The following is a 17,519-nucleotide window of genomic DNA, read 5'->3' on the forward strand; positions in this document are numbered from 1 at the left end:
CAGGCAGGATCCCGTGTTGTCTTTGTGCCTCGAATCCTGGTGGGGCACGGACGGCTACTGGATTGACTAAGCGAACACAAAACCAAAATCCACCAAAACTCTGCCCGCCAACCTCACGTCCGACTACCCCGTGTTCGAGCCATAATCTGAGAGCCACGTCCCTAAATCCGTAGGGCCGCTCTCGCATCCTTTCTTCTCCACCCGGCAGGTTGCGCATCTAGAAGGCAAAGCGCGAAAGGCGCTCTAGACCGGCAAGATGTCAACAATTGCTTCCAAGGTGAGCTCCAGCAGCCCCCCCCCGCTTCTTGACCATTCGATCTCCGCGCTCAATGGGAAGAGGCAGTTGCATATGCGACTTGCACTTGTTTCTTCAAAGTCACAGGCTAATGTTTCCACCATAGAATATCTACGAACTACTGGGTATGTTGCGGTCGTCGCGATACCCCTCCTCCCAGCACCGCTCACCAATTCCACAGGCAACGACCCCGAGCTCGACCCCGACAGGCCAGCTGACCCACCGACGAAGGCCATTGACAAGCCTGTTCACAGGACCGGCAAGCGCGATGGTAGTGACGCCCGAGCTCTTCCTGAGCGACCAGCCAACCAGAGTCGCCCCAAGCAGACTGACAACGCCAACGAGAACGGTACGTGAGGGAACAGCATACTTGTTGCAGATGCACACTATGCATCGAGTACACTCGAGAATCAAACCTGACGGGATGTAGCTTTCCAGGACCGTGGTGTAGGCGCAGACAAGAACCGCAGCCGTGGTTCAGGTGGTGAGTTTGCAACCATTGCCTGTCAATTTTATCTTCTAACATGCTTTAGAACCCACCTCTGCAGGTCGTGGCGGCGAGCGCGGTCGTGGCCGTGGTCGTGGCGGACGCGGAGGCCGTGGAGGTGCTCGCAATGACGACCGTCACAGCAGGACTGGCATCTCGTAAGAACTTCGAATATCAATGCAAAAAAGAAACTCTTGCTGACTTTTGCGCAGTGACCATGAGAAGCAGGTCGCCCACGGCTGGGGTGGAAACGACGGCAACGCCGAGTTGGCCGACGAGCAGGCTGGCGAAGAGATGGCCAAGGCCGAAGAGAACGACGCTGTCGCTGAAGACGCCGAGGCCCAGAACAACCCCGAGCCCGAGCCCGAAGACAGGAGCAAGTCCTACGCTGCCTACCTTGCCGAGAAGGCCGAGAAGGCCTCTCTCGCCGCCCAGAATGTCCGCAAGGCCAACGAGGGTAGCAGCGTGAAGTTCCCTGAGGGAACCGCTCTCTCTCGCCAAGAGCAAGATGACTTCATGGCAGCCGCCGCAGGTAAGGCCAAGCGCGAACGCGCCCGCAAGGAGAAGATCCATGTCGAGCTTGACGGTGACCGTATGCTCGCCCCTCCTCCTCGTGAAGGTGGCAGCCGAGGTGGCCGTGGCGGCCGTGGCGACTTCCGCGGCGAAGGACGTGGCCGCGGTGAAGGCCGTGGCGAATTCCGTGGGCGTGGCCGTGGAGGCGAGGCTCGCGGCCGCGGCGAGGGTCGTGGACGTGGTGGTGAGGGACGTGGACGTGGAGAGGGCCGTGGCCGTGGAGGCCGCGGTGGTGCTCCATCCGGTGCCAACATCAACATTGCCGACTCCAGCGCTTTCCCCAGCCTGGGCGCATAGAGCCCTTCGACTTTAGGTCGACCACCAGGCACGACTGAAACGTAGTCTGTGTCTATATCCCAGACAATTGCGGGACGAAACTAGAAGGAATGAACAAAGTAGCCATCTCACGAACGGAACGAACTGAATTGAGGAGCCTAGCACGATATAAGGATGACCAATTTAAAAAAAGTGGATGGGCGGCGGGTTTTCTCAAACAAGATCATTCTTCCATTTCATGGTCTCTGATCTTCTCTCTCTCTCTCCTTTTCCCTCCTCTCCGATTGTCCCTATTGTCTGTGTCTTTGATTCCCCTGTTCATTCGACCTTTGTTGGCACCCAAGGCTTGTGTATGTCGGCCCAAAAATGCAAAACTTTTGAATCTAATCGAATTGTGACCACCCTCCCCCGCCCTTTTTCCGGCTTATTCTCTGGCACTCGAGTGGTGACTATTTGGCCGTGCTTTACCCGATTGAACGACCAATTATGTACATGTTTTGTGTGACACATGTGATGATATGTCATGTGGAGAGTGGAGAATTGTATGATTCCTAGTTGGACTGATCGGTATTTTTTCTATTTTTCTTTCTCTTTTTAGGTGTTTCTCTCATTTCTTCAAAGTACCCTGGTTTCTCCGCCTTGGTTGGGGATATGGTCTAGTTCTTGGTATTGGATGGGAAAGGAAGGAAAGGAAAGGAGAAGAAAGGGAAGAAAATGCAGTCAGTTCCAATTACCTACTCATTCATACTCGGCATGTCCAACGCTTTAATCACCGAGATGAACTAACTACGACTATTAAGCTCTACATTTACACGTCAGCTCCTCCTCCTCCTCCTATTCATCCTACGCATCTTCTTCTTCCTTCGACCCCGACTCCGTATCCTCCTTCACCCTCAACCGCAAAACCTCTCCCCCGCGAAACTGCAGCGCAGACGAACAAGCTTCTTTGCAGGTGTGACAGACGATTAGGGTGCAGGCGGAGCATCCGTATGCGAGACTGGAGGGGGAAGGGAGGGTGGCGAGGATGGATGGGGTGGTGGGTTTGCAGTGGGTCGTGACGGGGGGTGAAATTGCGGGAGAGGTGGGAGGTGGATATATGGGTAAGTGGTATGCGGGGTTTTGGGGTATTTGCTGTGAGATGGTACTGCTGGTACTGGTGCTGATATACCGATGTATTCTCCATCCTGCCCACATGCGATTCCGCGCCCTCGAGCACTGGACAACGGCGATACTGAGAGTGGCGACGACGCCACACTTGTAAAACCGAGGCCCGAGCCCACCGAGATACCATATGCAATGCACGAAAACCCCGGCATTTCGCAGTCCGACGTCGATCGTCTTTGGTTGAGGCGCTGAATAGCATGGCCCCTTGCCTCTAGCCTTGTGCGCCCTGCCACGGGTATCTGGGATGATGGCGCCGAGGTGCAATGGGGAATGAAGTCCGGGTAAGTACTGCTCCAGCATTTCGAGCACTTCATGCCCGCCGAGGCGCCGTTGTTGGCGAGGGCGCTGGCGAAGCGGACTGTGTGGGGGTGGAAGGTGTGCTTGCAGTTCCAGGAGGGGCCGAGGATGTCGTCGCCGGGCTCGTCGCCAAAGTCTACGGTTTGGTCCTCGCAGTATTTGTGGGAGCCGCGGTCGAGATTGGGGGGTTGGACGGGTGGTTGGATGGTAGGGTTGGGGGTTGTGGATGGGTCTGGTGGCATGTCTTCGTAGTGGATTGCAAAGGGTAGTATCTTGAGCATTTCTGCTGACAAGATTGTTTTGTTTGGCAAGGCTTCTCCAGAATCGTACGGGTCCGTGGATAGCGACTGGATATGGCGATGCACATTGCTAGCGGTTGCGCAAAAGGACTCAAAACTTAGAGCGCGAGTCTTAGTGGCATGCTCTTCCCCGTCCACCGAGTCCACACCCTCGTCGTCGTAGCACCTTCGACCGCACTCGTGCTTGTCGCCGAAGCAAATCCAGCAAAAATATGCACCGAATCTGCACTCCATTTCGCTGCAGCCGTGCATCCTCTTGATGCCATGGCCACATTTCGGGCACTTTTTGTATCCCCAGCTCTTCAACAACGCCCATGTCTTCGCATCGACTCCAAACTCCTCAACCGAACAACTGCTGCCAGCATGTGCAATCTGCCGTCATTCAACGCAGATACTCGTTGCACAGCTTCGACAGCTAAAGCTCTGCGCCGTTGGCATTCCCACTCCCGAATCCGTCCTTTTGCCCTCTGCATTCACGCGTAGGGGCAGTAATCGCTCGGGGATAAAAGTCGAACAAGTGGGCACCGGACAATAGAACGGACGAGGCGTAGACCACTCTTCATACTTGAGCTTGAACAACGCTACTTCCTCTGCGCTCAGGCACTGCCGCGCCTTGTGGATGGGGATTAGGGTGCAGCGTCTCGGAGGCATACGCGAACTGTCCTTGCACGCCTTCAAAAAGATGTCTCGAACACAGGCAATGCAGAAGGGGCTCACGCAGCTATCGCAGGGCCTGGTGACTTCTTTGGAATAGTTGGGATCCTTCTTTGCGGGCAGTGACTTGCAACACCCAACACATTGAATCCTTGATTTTGTAGAGGACTCGGTAGTGGATGCGTGTAGAAGAGATGAGGGTTCTGAAGGTGGATGGTCAGTCTGAAGGCCCCCACTGCACAATTCTTCTGGATATGGGTTTGTAGGCTCCATTGCATGTGGAATTGTAACTATAGTTGGAGAGTTGTCAAAGTCGCCATGGAAGTCATGATCCCGCAAGCTGGACTATGAAGAAGCTGGCGTATTTGAGGGTGATTATCGTGATTATCGTAGCTGTCAATCTCGGCTTCACATTTATTTTGCTCTTCGTCGTGAGCGCAGGTATTTGCGAGGGGTGGAGCTGGAGCCTTGCGGTGTAACCGCAAAGCCGTCGAAAGACCAACACCCATGAATAAAATGACGAGTTGTGTAGTACATGGAGGGCACGGAAATAAAAATGTTAAATAAGAGTCAGAGATGCAAAGAACAACGGCGGGGTTTGACTCACTCGATGCTCTTGAGTCAAAGAGAGACGGGGCTGCCTGCAGGCGGCCAAACGGTACGCTGGTAGGTAAGCGATCATGGGCTCATGCTGTTCACATGTATCACAAATCCGAAGTTGGAGTTTGGAAAGCAATAATATCATGTATACGGAGCGTGGACGAACATAGAGACCGGAGAAGGTAGTATCAGGCATATCATTGTTCTGATATATAGTAATGGGGCTAGCACTAGGTAAACCCAGCATTCGTACCTAGCCACGTCAGATGCCAGGTAATAATTGTTCAAAATACCGTACAAGGCTGAAACGTTTTCCATACATCTCACGCACCTTTATCAGATTTATTCAACGGTACCCAGACTTGAGTGTCTCATGGCCGGTACGGTAAGTACTAGTTTCGCGATGTACCTTACCAGGTACTTGGACTTGACCGCAGGCCCGTTAAAACTCATGTGCAGCTATGATTACGAAGCCATCATGCTTGTTCTGGTTGACCCAGAGAAGAAGAGAACAAAAATTGCGACCCAGTGGGATCTGAGACTGTGTCTTCTCACCCACCGATTGATTTTTTTTCCTAAATGGTGCGTAGAGAAACCGGTAGAATCACTGATGTGGTGGGAGTTGCCTCGGCCCTCGACTGGCCTGGAACGGTAAGTTGGCTTAGCCGAGCTTGTCTTAGCGTACTTGAGTATCGATGCGCCCGCGTTATCAATATCCCGAGTCGCCCTTGAAAGGGCGATGGCTGATGAGCAAAAGCCAGGAAAGATCTGCTTCGGCAACAGGACTCTATGACCTTTACACAGCAAATTCCATTCCCTATCGGTAAAACGGATCCAGCCAGCTCGGACGAAATCATGTTGGTCCGAGGGTAGACTGATCTCCATTAGATCTGCTGACTGCACGTGCGATTCCTCTACACGTTAAGGTTTGATGTGCAATTTGTAAAGCTTCAACGGCGTGAACTCTGAGAAGATCACTGTGTGCTAGTTCCATGGTGTGGTTTCTTTTAGCGGTTGATGAGATGAGAGGCATGTTGATAATATGCCAGCATACATTCAAATCATCAACAATGAAACGCCAAGGAGATTGTTGGATACCTGACTACCACACTGCGTCGTGTATAGAGCTGCGGTACAGTGCTTTACGAAATCGTGTGGGTACGGTAGATCCGATCGCTAGAATCTTGGCACTACATTGGCGAGGATTTACAGTGGGACAACGAGCTCCGTTTTCCTCTGCAGAAAGAGTGTCGTGATCGATCATGACGAGTTTTCCAAATGCATGTGAGGCGTAGTCTACGCTGCATAGGGACTGCTCCCGAGGTCACAACAAACAAGGAGCAACCCTACGGTCTACCTGTACGGTGACGATCTCAACCGTCAACCCAGGTGATTGGAAACTCTGCATTGATTGACGGCAAATGGAGTGATGGTAGTGCCTGGGTAGACTCTGGTAGGTAGGAGTAGGTACCTGACATTGTATGTACGGGAGATGTGATGCTTGAACGAAACCTAGGGAGGTACTTACTTAGTCCAAGTCGACTCAGTGCCGACAAAGGGCCGCCGTGGAATGCTTGGCTTGGGTCCAAGACTATCTCCAGCCCGGTGCGGACGGATGGTAGTGCCGATAGGAATGGGGGCAGCCCTTTGCTCCAACATAGGTTTAGCAGGCTTGTGACCAGGTCGAATAGCATTTGCCTGAGAGGACCAAGAAGTTTGGTCACAAATAGTGACGTGCGTAAAATGTCAACAGTAGGCTACCACCTGCCCTGTCAAGCCAGCCACCAACCACCACGAAAGACCCGGGAGCTTGAGTATAGATACCATGACAAGATCTCTCGGTGCTCACTGGTAGTAAGGTAGTAGTCAGCCTACCTCGAGATGATCTAGTCTGGACGCTGACCTACTAAGCCCGCTGACCAAAAGCTACACAGCAGAAGGACGGTGACGACACCGCGCAGCCCATGGCCAGCGGCAATGTTTCCACATGAGATTTGGAGGCATGTATCCAGCAGCTCTTGAGTGTTTTGCCGAAGATTCGCCAATGCCGGCATGTCTAGCAAAAGACGGATGTGATGTACATTATTGAAAGCGTGAAAGGGAGGGGCGGGGCAAGCGGGGAGAGCGATGCGGGATGGGGGGAAGCATCGATGGCATCGGTGGTCCATGCATGCATCCATAGGTCTTCCATCAAGTCGGCAGGCAACGGACAAGCGGCCCAAAGAAGGCGCTAAACATGCAATACAGCCGCGCTCTCCTCTCCAGCTCTTTTGCTCCAGCTAAGCATGTACCACCGCATCTCTCTTGTGCTTTTATCTGCGTGTGTAAACGGAACGCTGGCGTGCGACCCAACCCTGCAGCATCGTGCTTTTGCAGGTTGCATCGTCAGCAACGCACGGCAGTGCGCCACATTTCCCTCTTTACCCTCTTCAGACTACGGGCCTTGGTGGCGTCGGCATGCAGCTTTTGGCGGAGGGCGCGAAGGGGGGAGCTAAGCTTATGTGCACGTCAGGTTAGGTAGGGTTAAGGTGATGAGGATGCACAGAGGCTTTTTGTCAAAACGGCCCGGGGGTTGCCTGCCCCCCTTGCCCATAAGACTGGGTAGGTGGTAGAGAACTACATCATGTACTCATCAAAGAACGGTGTGAAGGATGGATTGCCATGTCCATACTAGAGTAGTAGCCATGTTTTACCTAAACCCTCCCCTTTACCCCCCCCTGACTTTAAACTTCTTCCCCAATCTGCAAGGAGGCTTCTTGGCTTGGGATCTGATGTGCTGTGCTGTGCTGTGCTGTGTTGTGATTCTGTGTGGATCTCCTACCATGATGCTTCCCGTAGATGGACGAGATGCTGCCGTGCGAACGAAAGATGCTGCAGGCTGACCCGTTGCGCAGCAAACCACCAACGGCGAACGGGACGACGATGCATGCGACATGTGATGATGAAAAAAAGCCCACGAGGCCAACTCATCGGTCGACCAAGCCGTAATGCCCGGCCATTGCGGGTTGCTGGCCCTGCTTTCCATTCAGTTTTTTTCTTCGCTCTCGAGCGTCCATTACACCTGGGCATCGCAGCGGGTCGAGGAGATCAGCAGGCTGGCCGCAGACAAGACCACAACGCCCCCGCAAACTTGGCTTCCTGGGGGATATTCCGCCGGCCGCATGGTGCTAGTAAGAAAGTGTCAGTGTACACGGTGGTGGTGGTTAGTATGGATGTTGGTAGCTGCGTCCCTTGTACATACATGGCCCCTCGGCGATAAATAAAAGCTCCCACGGTTGCCCCATTTTATTCAAAGAAAGACGGTCCGCCCATATCCTTAAGTAGAAGTGTCTGTCCGCCGTCGAGAATCGGTCTGCTTCCTGTTCTCACTTGAATGTGGCACCAAGTCTGAAGTTGGCCATTCCTTGTGTTGCAACATCTGTACCCGCCCGTCTATTCTTCAGCCCTGCAGACGTCATGCTGTGGCTTGCACAAGCATTTTTGGCGATTGGCCTAGCAGAGGCCCAAACCGCTCAGGTATGTGGTTCACTTTGCCAGTCTAAACATTCTCCAGACGCAACCCCCACAACATCACCCACTCCACTATACTCCATATCCACATCACTATCAAACTTGTGGACATGGTGCCAAACGTTACCAATCTTGCTCTTGCCTTCTTTCCCTTTCTGCGTGCAGTACAAAACTCCACTCCATACCCTTGTTCCCGAGCCAAGACTGATCAGTAAACAAGAATCCCAACACATCAACCCCCGGCTCAAATGGTACAAGCAACAGTCCACTGAATTTGGTTGACAGCCCGCCCTTCTACCCAAGTCCGTATGTGAAACCATCCGCACATCGTCCCATTATTTGTTTGCACTGTTCACTGATCCCACATCCAGATGGATCGAGGGTACCGGTGACTGGGCCGCCGCTTACGAGAAGGCGCGTGCTTTCGTCAGCCAATTGACCCTTCTTGAGAAGGTCAATCTCACAACCGGTACGGGATGGATGAGTGAGGCCTGTGTTGGCAATGTCGGCTCTATCCCGCGTCTCGGCTTCGACTCCCTTTGTATGCAAGACAGCCCTCTGGGTATCCGTTTCGCAGACTATGTTTCTGCCTTCCCTGCTGGTGGCACTATTGCCGCATCGTGGGATCGCGGCGAGTTCTACCGTCGTGGATACCAGATGGGCAAGGAAAATCGTGACAAGGGTGTTGATGTTCATCTTGGTCCCGTTGTTGGTCCTCTTGGTCGCAACCCCAAGGGAGGTGTACGTTCAAGCTAAATAATTCCTTAGGAAAAGCACGAGTCTAACATAAATCAGCGTAATTGGGAAGGCTTCTCTCCCGACCCAGTCCTGTCCGGTATTGCTGTCGCCGAAACTATTCGCGGTATTCAAGATGCTGGTGTTATCGCTTGCACGAAGCACTACATCATGAACGAGCAGGAGCATTTCCGTCAACCTGGCGGCTTCGAAGAATTGCCCTTTGTCGATGCTCTTAGCTCGAACTTGGACGACAAAACTCTCCACGAATTGTACCTGTGGCCCTTTGCCGACGCTGTCCGCGCCGGAACTGGATCCATCATGTGTGCCTACAACAAAGTCAACAACTCCCAAGCCTGCCAGAACTCCTATCTCCAGAATTACATCCTAAAGGGTGAGCTAGGATTCCAGGGATTCATCTTGTCTGATTGGGACGCTCAGCACTCCGGTGTCTCCTCGACGCTTGCCGGTCTCGACATGACCATGCCCGGTGACACAGACTTCAACTCTGGTGCTTCCTTCTGGGGAGCCAATCTCACGCTGTCTATCATCAACGGAACGGTGCCCCAGTGGCGCCTTGACGACGCTTGCCTTCGTATCATGGCCGCGTACTACTACGTTGGTCGCGATGAAGTCAGCACTCCAGTCAATTTTGATAGCTGGTCCCGCGATACTTATGGATACTCTCATGCCATGGCTCGCGAAGGCTACGGTTTGATTAACCAGCATATTGATGTTCGTGCCGATCACTTCCGTTCCATTCGTCGCAGTGCAGCCAAATCGACCGTTCTTCTCAAGAACAGCGGTGTTCTGCCCCTGTCAGGGAAAGAGAAGTGGACTGGTGTATTCGGAAACGACGCGGCGGAAGGTGAGAATGGACCCAACGGATGCGCAGATCGTGGCTGTAACAACGGCACCTTGGCCATGGGTTGGGGCTCAGGGACAGCTGACTTCCCCTACCTCGTCACACCTTTGGAAGCCATCAAGGGCGAGGTAGCTGATCATGGTGGCGTTGTCACGTCCGTGACTAACAACTGGGCACAAGCTCAGATTGAGACTTTGGCCAAGCAAGTCAGCGTTGCCATTGTCTTCGTCAACTCGGACTCTGGTGAAGGCTACATCACCGTCGACGGTAACATGGGTGATCGCAACAACCTCACATTGTGGCAAGACGGCGAGGGCCTCATCAAGCATGTGACTGCCAATAACAACAACACTATTGTTGTTATTCACTCTGTTGGACCGGTTCTTGTCAACTCCTTCTACGACAACGAGAACGTCACCGCCGTTCTTTGGGCTGGTCTGCCTGGACAGGAGTCTGGCAATGCCATTGCTGACATCTTGTACGGCCACGTCAACCCTGGTGGCAAGCTGCCTTTTACCTTTGGTAGCGATGCTGCCGAGTACGGCCCAGACCTCATCTACGAGCCCATTGCCGGCGCAGCCAGCCCGCAGGACAACTTTGATGAGGGCGTGTTCATTGACTACCGAGCGTTTGACAAGCAGAACATCACGCCCGTGTACGAGTTCGGTTTCGGTCTCTCCTACACCACGTTTGAGTACTCGGACATCAAGGTCAACAAGATTTCAGCGGGCGCTTACACACCCACCACTGGCCAAACCAGCGCTGCTCCTACCTTTGGCAATTTCAGCACTGATCCTGCTGACTACCAGTTCCCGGCCAGTATCTCCCGCGTCCGCACGTACATTTACCCTTACCTCAACTCGACCGATCCTCGTGCCGCCTCTGGTGACACCGACTACGGAGTCAACTACACCTGGCCTGAGGGTGCGGTCGATGGCTCACCTCAACCTCGCATCGCTGCTGGTGGTGCTCCAGGTGGTAACCCAGAATTGTGGGATGTGCTCTTCACCGTCGAGGCCACCATCACCAACAACGGCAGCCTCGCAGGTGACGAAGTTGTACAGCTGTACGTGTCCCTCGGTGGCCCAGAGGACCCCAAGATTGTTCTCCGTGGCTTCGATCGTCTATCCATTCCAGCTGGACAGAGCTCTACTTTCCACGCCGACATCACGCGCCGCGATGTGTCGAACTGGGATACAGCCAGCCAGAACTGGGTGATTTCCGAGTACCCCAAGAAGGTGTATGTCGGTGCCAGCTCGCGCAAGTTGATTCTTGAAGCAGACTTGGATCTGAGCGATTACCAGTCCTGAAACAAGCTGGGAAGAAGTAGAAGAAAGCGTAATCTACAGGTAAAGGAAACCTAGTTGGACTTGGTAATGAGGTTAGATGACATGGGTCAGGCTGTATAACGACCCTTGGAAGATATTATTAATGCCATTGCTACGTACATGGATGAAGTGCCATCGCAGTTTGCATCATGTTGTGCCAACCTTTACGTGCATTGTCTTGTACCGGTCTGCATGGAGTACAGCGTAGAGTAGTGTGTACTCAGTACAACAGAACAGGTATCCTTTGTTCTAGAATCATCGATGCAGTTGCAGAACGGCAGATGGCCGGCAGCATGTAGGCGATGCATATCACAGCCACCAATAGAATGAGGGGGGTGGTGGCCTCGGCCTCGGCGCACCTGTCCATGACGTCGGAGCGTCAACAACGCGTGTGGAAAAGATGGGAAACTTGTGACGAGCTGCAAACAAACCATGGCCAAGGCTGGATTCAGAAAATAGGATGGTGGATATGTGTGTGATTCAATGCATGCGAGGTCATGGTACGGTAGAATAGGCACAGGGTAGCATTGCGTGCTGATGCAGCCAGCTGTTGGTAGGATTCATTGTCGTATTGGGGTGTTTTTAGAGAGAGAGAGAGAGAGAGAGAGAGAGAGAGAGTGTGTGTGTGTGTGTGTCTGTGTGCGTTGGGTCGTTCGTGATTGCCGGATGAGTAAGCGAGGGCGATGACGGCTCAAAGAGGGAAGGATTGGCAATAGCTTCGTGTGATGTCAATGTTTTGTGTGTGCGTGGAGAGAGAGAGAGACAGTGTGTGTGTGTGTGTAGGTGTGCGGGAGAAAGAGCGATGGCTGCATGCGAACACTGGCGTCATTGTTTGCGGGATTCGCTTCCCTCAAACGCGACCTGGCCAGTAGCCCACACACACGCACACACACAGTAGTTGCCGCTGCTCAGAAAGAAAGTAATGAGTTGCTGGCTGTTGTGTGAATGCAAGTCCCGTGGTAGAGATGCAGTCATGGTGAATGAATACTATGTACAGAGTCCTATAGATAGAGTCCACGCGCATATGATGCAAGCAAAAGCTGGCTCCAACCAAGCAATCTACGGAAGGCGCGTCGGGTCATGCTGTGCAGAGACGTAAAGGGAAAAAAAGAAGGCCAGGTTTCGTAATCAGAAAGGGAGCTGTGATTGGCCAAAGTTGCGCTTATGCGCTTGTGGAGGGAAGAAGAGACACGATTTCTGCACTGGAGAGTGTCTTCAGAGCAGCAAACATGGGAACAGACTGCAGCGTGTGGCCGACGAGTTGTCCGACCAAGGAACAAGGGAGCCTACTAACAGTAGAGTAGAGTTCCTACTCTAGTCACTGGCTGCTTTGCTGGGCACCACCCGGCCCATGGTCTAAATTGACCTGTGCAGAACCCGGCTGCGGCTCTGCCACCCTCCTCTATCGATAGCAAGTCATTGCCCGCGACCACAACTCCAGACGACCCTTTCACACCCTCACACCCTCACACCTCACACCTCAGCTCGCCTTTTGCTGCTGCTGCTGCTGCTTCTGCTGTTGCCATCGCGTTTCCCCCTTTGTGCTGCCACCCCGATTGATGTCCACATCGACAACGGCCACGCATGCGCTAGCCCTCCTGATCCTCGTCGCGTCGTGGAATAACAAACAGTCGAAACGTCGACGTGCCCCGACGACCTCTTGTCTCCCCATTCGTCACCACCTGCAACATCTCCACGACCACGACCACGACCACGACCACGACCGCCACCGCCACCCGCTGCTCGCCGCTTCCACTCTGTGCCGACTACACCAAATCCTCCAGGGAACCCGACACCGACGCTCGTGGTAAGCTTCGCGGTAAGCTGCATCCCTCTGCCGCTCGAGTCGCAGTGGGGCGAGGGTGCCATCCTAACCCGGCACCTGGCTCATTACTACTGCAGTCGTGCATCCCAGTACCGCTCTTGAGCACGAGAAATATTCAGCACACTTCATAAAGCCTCCCAACACCTGCACTTGCTGATACTTTTCGTCCCTTCCTCCAGCCTTCGTTTTCTGTACAGGCAAAATGTCGACCCGTCGCAGTGGACTCCGCTCGAGACGAGACCCGCAACAACAATCGGATGCCGACACCCCAGATGCCACACCTTCGCGCAAGCGCAGGAGAGTAGGCAGCCCAGCCAACTTGGTCGCCGAGAACCTGCACTCACACCTGGCACAATTGAACGGTGCCCAGGACGTCCCCTCCGCTGCCGACGCTCCGCGCACCCGCATCACCGAGTCGGTCGCAAGCAATGACTCCAACGAAACGTTGCCCAACGGCGGCGATGCAGACAATCCCGTGGACCCCGTCGAGCGCCAGAACATCATTATCGCCTCCCTTCGCGCCCCGCAGTACGTGCCCAATGCTGCCATTGACTACGCCAACGACGTCCAGGCGCGTCGCAACGAGGGCAAGAATATTCCGGCTTTTGCCAAGATTGCTGCGCGCGACTGGTGCTTCTTTGTACAGGACACCCGCGTCCTCATCGGTCGTGCAGACTCCACCATCCGTCCCAACCCGCCTGCCTCGCAGACGGATGCATCTGGACTGCCTACGAGCGATGCCCCACCCTCCAACTGGGGAGTCCACATTGATCTCGGTCCCGAACGCCAAATCTCCCGTATCCACGCTGAGATCAACTTTGATTCTGCCGACCAGAAGTGGTACATCCACGTCAATAGCCGCAATGGACTCAAACTAGACGATCGCAGCTTGACGCGGGGCGACGTTGCACAGCTTCATTCCGGTATTTGTATCGGCATCATGGGCACACAAATGCTCTTCCTGCTCGCAAATCAGGTCGATCATTTCCATCCCATGCTGTGGCGCCAAGTCAAGAACGAAGATGCCACCTTCTCCGATAATGATGGCAACCCACCCCCGAAACCTCACCAGCATGCGCATCCCAGTGGGCCAACGCCAAAGCGCGAGCAGTACGACCCATTTCCGCCATCCTCTCACCCTCGCAACAAGCAGCAATCTTCGCAAGCCTACTACAATCAGATGACTTCGACCCCAGGCCGTCCACTACCGGGCACCCCTTTGACGGCTCGCCAGGAAAAGGAAATCCGCAGTAAAGGATCACCCGCTACCTTCTCACGTGGATTGATGATGGACTCTACCGACGAAATCGACTACAGCCAAGACTCGGCCAAGGATATCAAACCCCCCCACAGCTACGCTCAGCTCATCGGCCAAGCCATTTTGAGCAGTGACGAAGAGATGCTTACTCTTGCAAACATCTACGACTACATCAAGGTGCGATATGCTTTTTTCAGACATACCAACGGCGGCTGGCAAAACTCGATCCGACACAATCTCTCTCTCAACAAGTCTTTTGAAAAGGTCGCTCGGCGCACTGACGAGCCAGGAAAAGGCATGAAATGGAAAATCTGTGATTCCGAGCGTGAAGAGTTTATCAAGAAGCAGCTCTTGAATCCGCGCAAGGGCGGTGGCGTCGCCATTGGATATCGTTTGGATGGCTCTGGGCCTAGTTCACCTGCACTTGGACACCGAGGACCTCCTTCAGAAGCCACGGAACGTCTTATGGGAGCCATGGAGCGTGACTTTCAGAACCCAGGTGCTCGAGTCAAATCGCCGCCTAGATCAGCCACACCACCACTTTCGACTGTGCCCATGGCTACTGAGTCTTATACGCCCGATCGCGGCCCTCGTCCCTATGGCGGCTTCAAGCAATCTCCCACGATTCGCGATCAGGATCGGTTCGTTACGCCTGCAAAGCGACTGGTTTATGGAGCTAATGAAGGGCCTGCATATATGAAGATGGATAGTCATGAGCGAAACTTGGAATCCTCACCTGGCGTTGACCCTGTTAAACCCAGTGTTGCTGGACTCAAGGGCGAGGCTGCCAATTCACCACCAACGCTTTACTCTGACGCCGCCTCCAACAACACCGGTAGCAATCAGGATGCCAACCGAATGAACAATGCGCTTGTGACGCCGCTCGTGACGCGCCATGCGCCCACTCTTGCGCCTCCCAGTACCGCTCAGATGCCCAGTCAGTATATGAACTTCTCCAGCCCAGCGCCTTTTTGGAAGTTTGTGAATCTCCCCAGTACACCTGCGCGCGGGCCACTCGAACTAAGTCCCATCAAGCTACAACCCACTGACGACAAAGACGGCGAGGATGATTCCGCCCAGCCCAGCTCACCGCCCATGCTTCCGCACGACAGTGCGGAGCCCGAAGATGAAGAGGCAGAAGACAACAAGGCGGAAGAGGAAGATGATGCGGTACCCGACAGTCCCAGTCGAACTGTCTCTCGGCCCGCCAGTCGCCGCGAAATCCCCCACCAGCGCTCTCGCTCCAATTCCAACGTCAACGGCCTGGGCATCATCAACAATGGCGGCATGGTGCGTGGAGCCAGCCTCACGAGTTTCGAGGAAGAAGCCGAACCCGAGGAGGAAAGTTATGACTTGTCAAAGTAAGTTGCTTTACTTGTCCTCCTCCTTTCCCCACCCCCTCCCCCTTTTCTTTGCTTTCTTGATCTCGCCCCTCCTAGCTTCAGCCGCTAACATGATGCTTTTTTCCTCTGCGCACAGGGGCTTCCAGAAAATCGGCTCGTTTCATCGCAGCATGGCGCAGGCTCACGGTATTGTCGGGCGTGTGGCTACACCACCGCCTTCGTTACCTAGGACCAGTGTACCGGCGAATATGTAGGCGTTTGCCGCCTATTTTGTTGTTTTGTTTTTATTTTTAACCCTGAGTCTTTTCTTTTGGGACTATATTGTACACTACTTGAACATTTTTGGACGTTTGTTTTGATTTGCTGTTTGTTGGTGGTTGCTGTCTGTGTTTTATGCTGTATTGGGGTATGGATATGCCCATGGGTATGGATATGGATATGGGGTATGAATATGGCTTTGGCTATTTTACTATGACTATGAATATGACTCTGGATATGGATATGAATATGGCCATGGTCATGGCTGTCGTCATGCGTCTGTGCGGTAACTCTGCTTCAAAATCTCCCACCTACCATGTAGTTCTTTCTAGTTGGTCGAGTTATATAAATTGTATGTCTGTCCATGAACCTATACGTTCTCTTTGCTTGAGATTATGTAGCTGTCCTTTCCATCATCCTCATCCTCATCCTCATACTAAACCCACACACCCAAATTCCACCCACATCTCTCACCTAGTGCGCACGTACCAGACCTGCAAATCGCGAGTATTTGGGAATCGCTAGTTCGAGGCACGTATTTGCATCAACGGAGAATCTTTGTTTCTTTTTCTACTTCTCAGTGCGAGGGGATGGGTGAGTCTTGTGAGTTGGTAAGGGGGTGCGGTGGGTGGGCTATTTGTTGCTTGTTGAGTTGCTGGATGGCTGGGTGGCTGTGTTTTTGCTTGGATGGTAGCGGTTGGGTGATGGGTTAGGGTTGAAGAGGAAGGGTATGGCAGGCGTGTGTGTGGGTAATGTACTTTCAAACTCCAAGTCCTTTCCTGCTCGATATGCGTAGACGTGAACGTCACCCATTCAATCCCTTGTCCGGCAAGCTCGGATACATGCACGTACAACAGAGTCCTTAGATCGAGCGCAAACGAGGGCATGGCGAATGCTCGTCTTGTTTGGTGATTGAAAGCCATGGTCTACGACAATGAACAAGATATATAAGCGCTATGCTGTGCCCATGGAACATCACAGCATGCTCGTCTCATAGAGCCATGCTACCCAGACGAAAAAGAACAAAAAATCTCCAGGACAAAGAGATGAAGAGCACGATTCTGGCTCTTGGGAGAAATCCGACAGCCGTGTGGAGGCATAAAATAGTAGGCGCGTACGGCGCGTACATTACCTTTGAGAGCGCGCGTGTACTGTACGTCAGCAGGCGGCTGCGTGAGACGTTCTAGACGCACATGGGCGGCAGGACGGCCAGGGAGTGGATGTTCATGGTGCAAGGAGGCAAGGTAAAACGGGGATAGGTATGGCGAAGCGCCTGGGTTGGACCGAGAAATGTAAGCCGGTAGCCTGTGCGTCTGGATCTGTTTGGAGAAGGAATCCGTAGCCATGTACAAAAGGCGGAAGAGAGACGGGGTGGATGTCTACATACGTACTGTACATACTTGTATGGAGCGGGTAGTTCATGTACAAGGTATGCCTACCTGCAGTGTGGTGGGAGATGGATGGTTGTTGATGTGATGTGGCAAAGGGGCCACTCGACCCTTGCAAGGACGCGTAAAGAATTGCGGATAGCGTAAAGGTTCGAGACCCCCGGCGATCATGGTCCTTTATGTATCTGATGTCCCATGTACGGTAGCTTGAAGTGGGATCGATGGTGTTGCGAGGTCCGATGAGATGGGCTCCCGACTTCCCCGGATGAACCTAAGTGCACAGGGCGTGATCATCTAGGGGGCAATCGGCATAACATGGCAATGTGAAGCAATGGTGTCCATAACAAGATGATCAAGGTGATGA

The 17,519-nt window shown here is 53.4% G+C and overlaps 6 protein-coding genes across 6 annotated transcripts; 3 read left to right on the forward strand and 3 right to left on the reverse strand.

The window, feature by feature from the left end:
* Positions 1-256: 256 nt before the first annotated feature.
* Positions 257-1,652, forward strand: IAQ61_011504 (uncharacterized protein; the record flags this gene model as incomplete). The annotated part of the gene is made up of 6 exons (XM_003844018.1): positions 257-277; positions 402-420; positions 477-644; positions 726-779; positions 829-940; positions 995-1,652. 6 exons carry the CDS (start codon positions 257-259, stop codon positions 1,650-1,652), a joined length of 1,032 nt encoding a protein of 343 aa, XP_003844066.1.
* Positions 1,653-2,596: 944 nt separating this feature from the next.
* IAQ61_011505 (uncharacterized protein) lies at positions 2,597-3,625 on the reverse strand (the record flags this gene model as incomplete). Its single annotated transcript, XM_003844019.2, has 1 exon — positions 2,597-3,625. The coding sequence occupies one exon, from the start codon at positions 3,623-3,625 to the stop codon at positions 2,597-2,599; it is 1,029 nt and encodes a 342-aa protein (XP_003844067.2).
* Positions 3,626-6,018: 2,393 nt separating this feature from the next.
* IAQ61_011506 (uncharacterized protein) lies at positions 6,019-6,701 on the reverse strand (the record flags this gene model as incomplete). Its single annotated transcript, XM_066099230.1, is given in 3 exon segments — positions 6,019-6,157; positions 6,174-6,343; positions 6,553-6,701. 3 exon segments carry the CDS (start codon positions 6,697-6,699, stop codon positions 6,019-6,021), a joined length of 456 nt encoding a protein of 151 aa, XP_065950749.1. The 5' UTR covers positions 6,700-6,701.
* Positions 6,702-8,101: 1,400 nt separating this feature from the next.
* Positions 8,102-11,065, forward strand: IAQ61_011507 (uncharacterized protein; the record flags this gene model as incomplete). The annotated part of the gene is made up of 4 exons (XM_066099231.1): positions 8,102-8,161; positions 8,376-8,461; positions 8,527-8,896; positions 8,951-11,065. 4 exons carry the CDS (start codon positions 8,102-8,104, stop codon positions 11,063-11,065), a joined length of 2,631 nt encoding a protein of 876 aa, XP_065950750.1.
* Positions 11,066-12,556: 1,491 nt separating this feature from the next.
* Positions 12,557-12,952, reverse strand: IAQ61_011508 (uncharacterized protein; the record flags this gene model as incomplete). The annotated part of the gene is made up of 1 exon (XM_066099232.1): positions 12,557-12,952. One exon carries the CDS (start codon positions 12,950-12,952, stop codon positions 12,557-12,559), a length of 396 nt encoding a protein of 131 aa, XP_065950751.1.
* Positions 12,953-13,110: 158 nt separating this feature from the next.
* Positions 13,111-15,763, forward strand: IAQ61_011509 (uncharacterized protein; the record flags this gene model as incomplete). Its single annotated transcript, XM_066099233.1, has 2 exons — positions 13,111-15,527; positions 15,646-15,763. The coding sequence occupies 2 exons, from the start codon at positions 13,111-13,113 to the stop codon at positions 15,761-15,763; spliced, it is 2,535 nt and encodes an 844-aa protein (XP_065950752.1).
* Between the last annotated feature and the right edge of the window lie 1,756 nt (positions 15,764-17,519).

This window comes from Plenodomus lingam (genome assembly GCF_022343315.1).
Source record: "Plenodomus lingam strain CAN1 chromosome Unknown scaffold_20, whole genome shotgun sequence".
Lineage (NCBI taxonomy): Eukaryota > Fungi > Ascomycota > Dothideomycetes > Pleosporales > Leptosphaeriaceae > Plenodomus > Plenodomus lingam.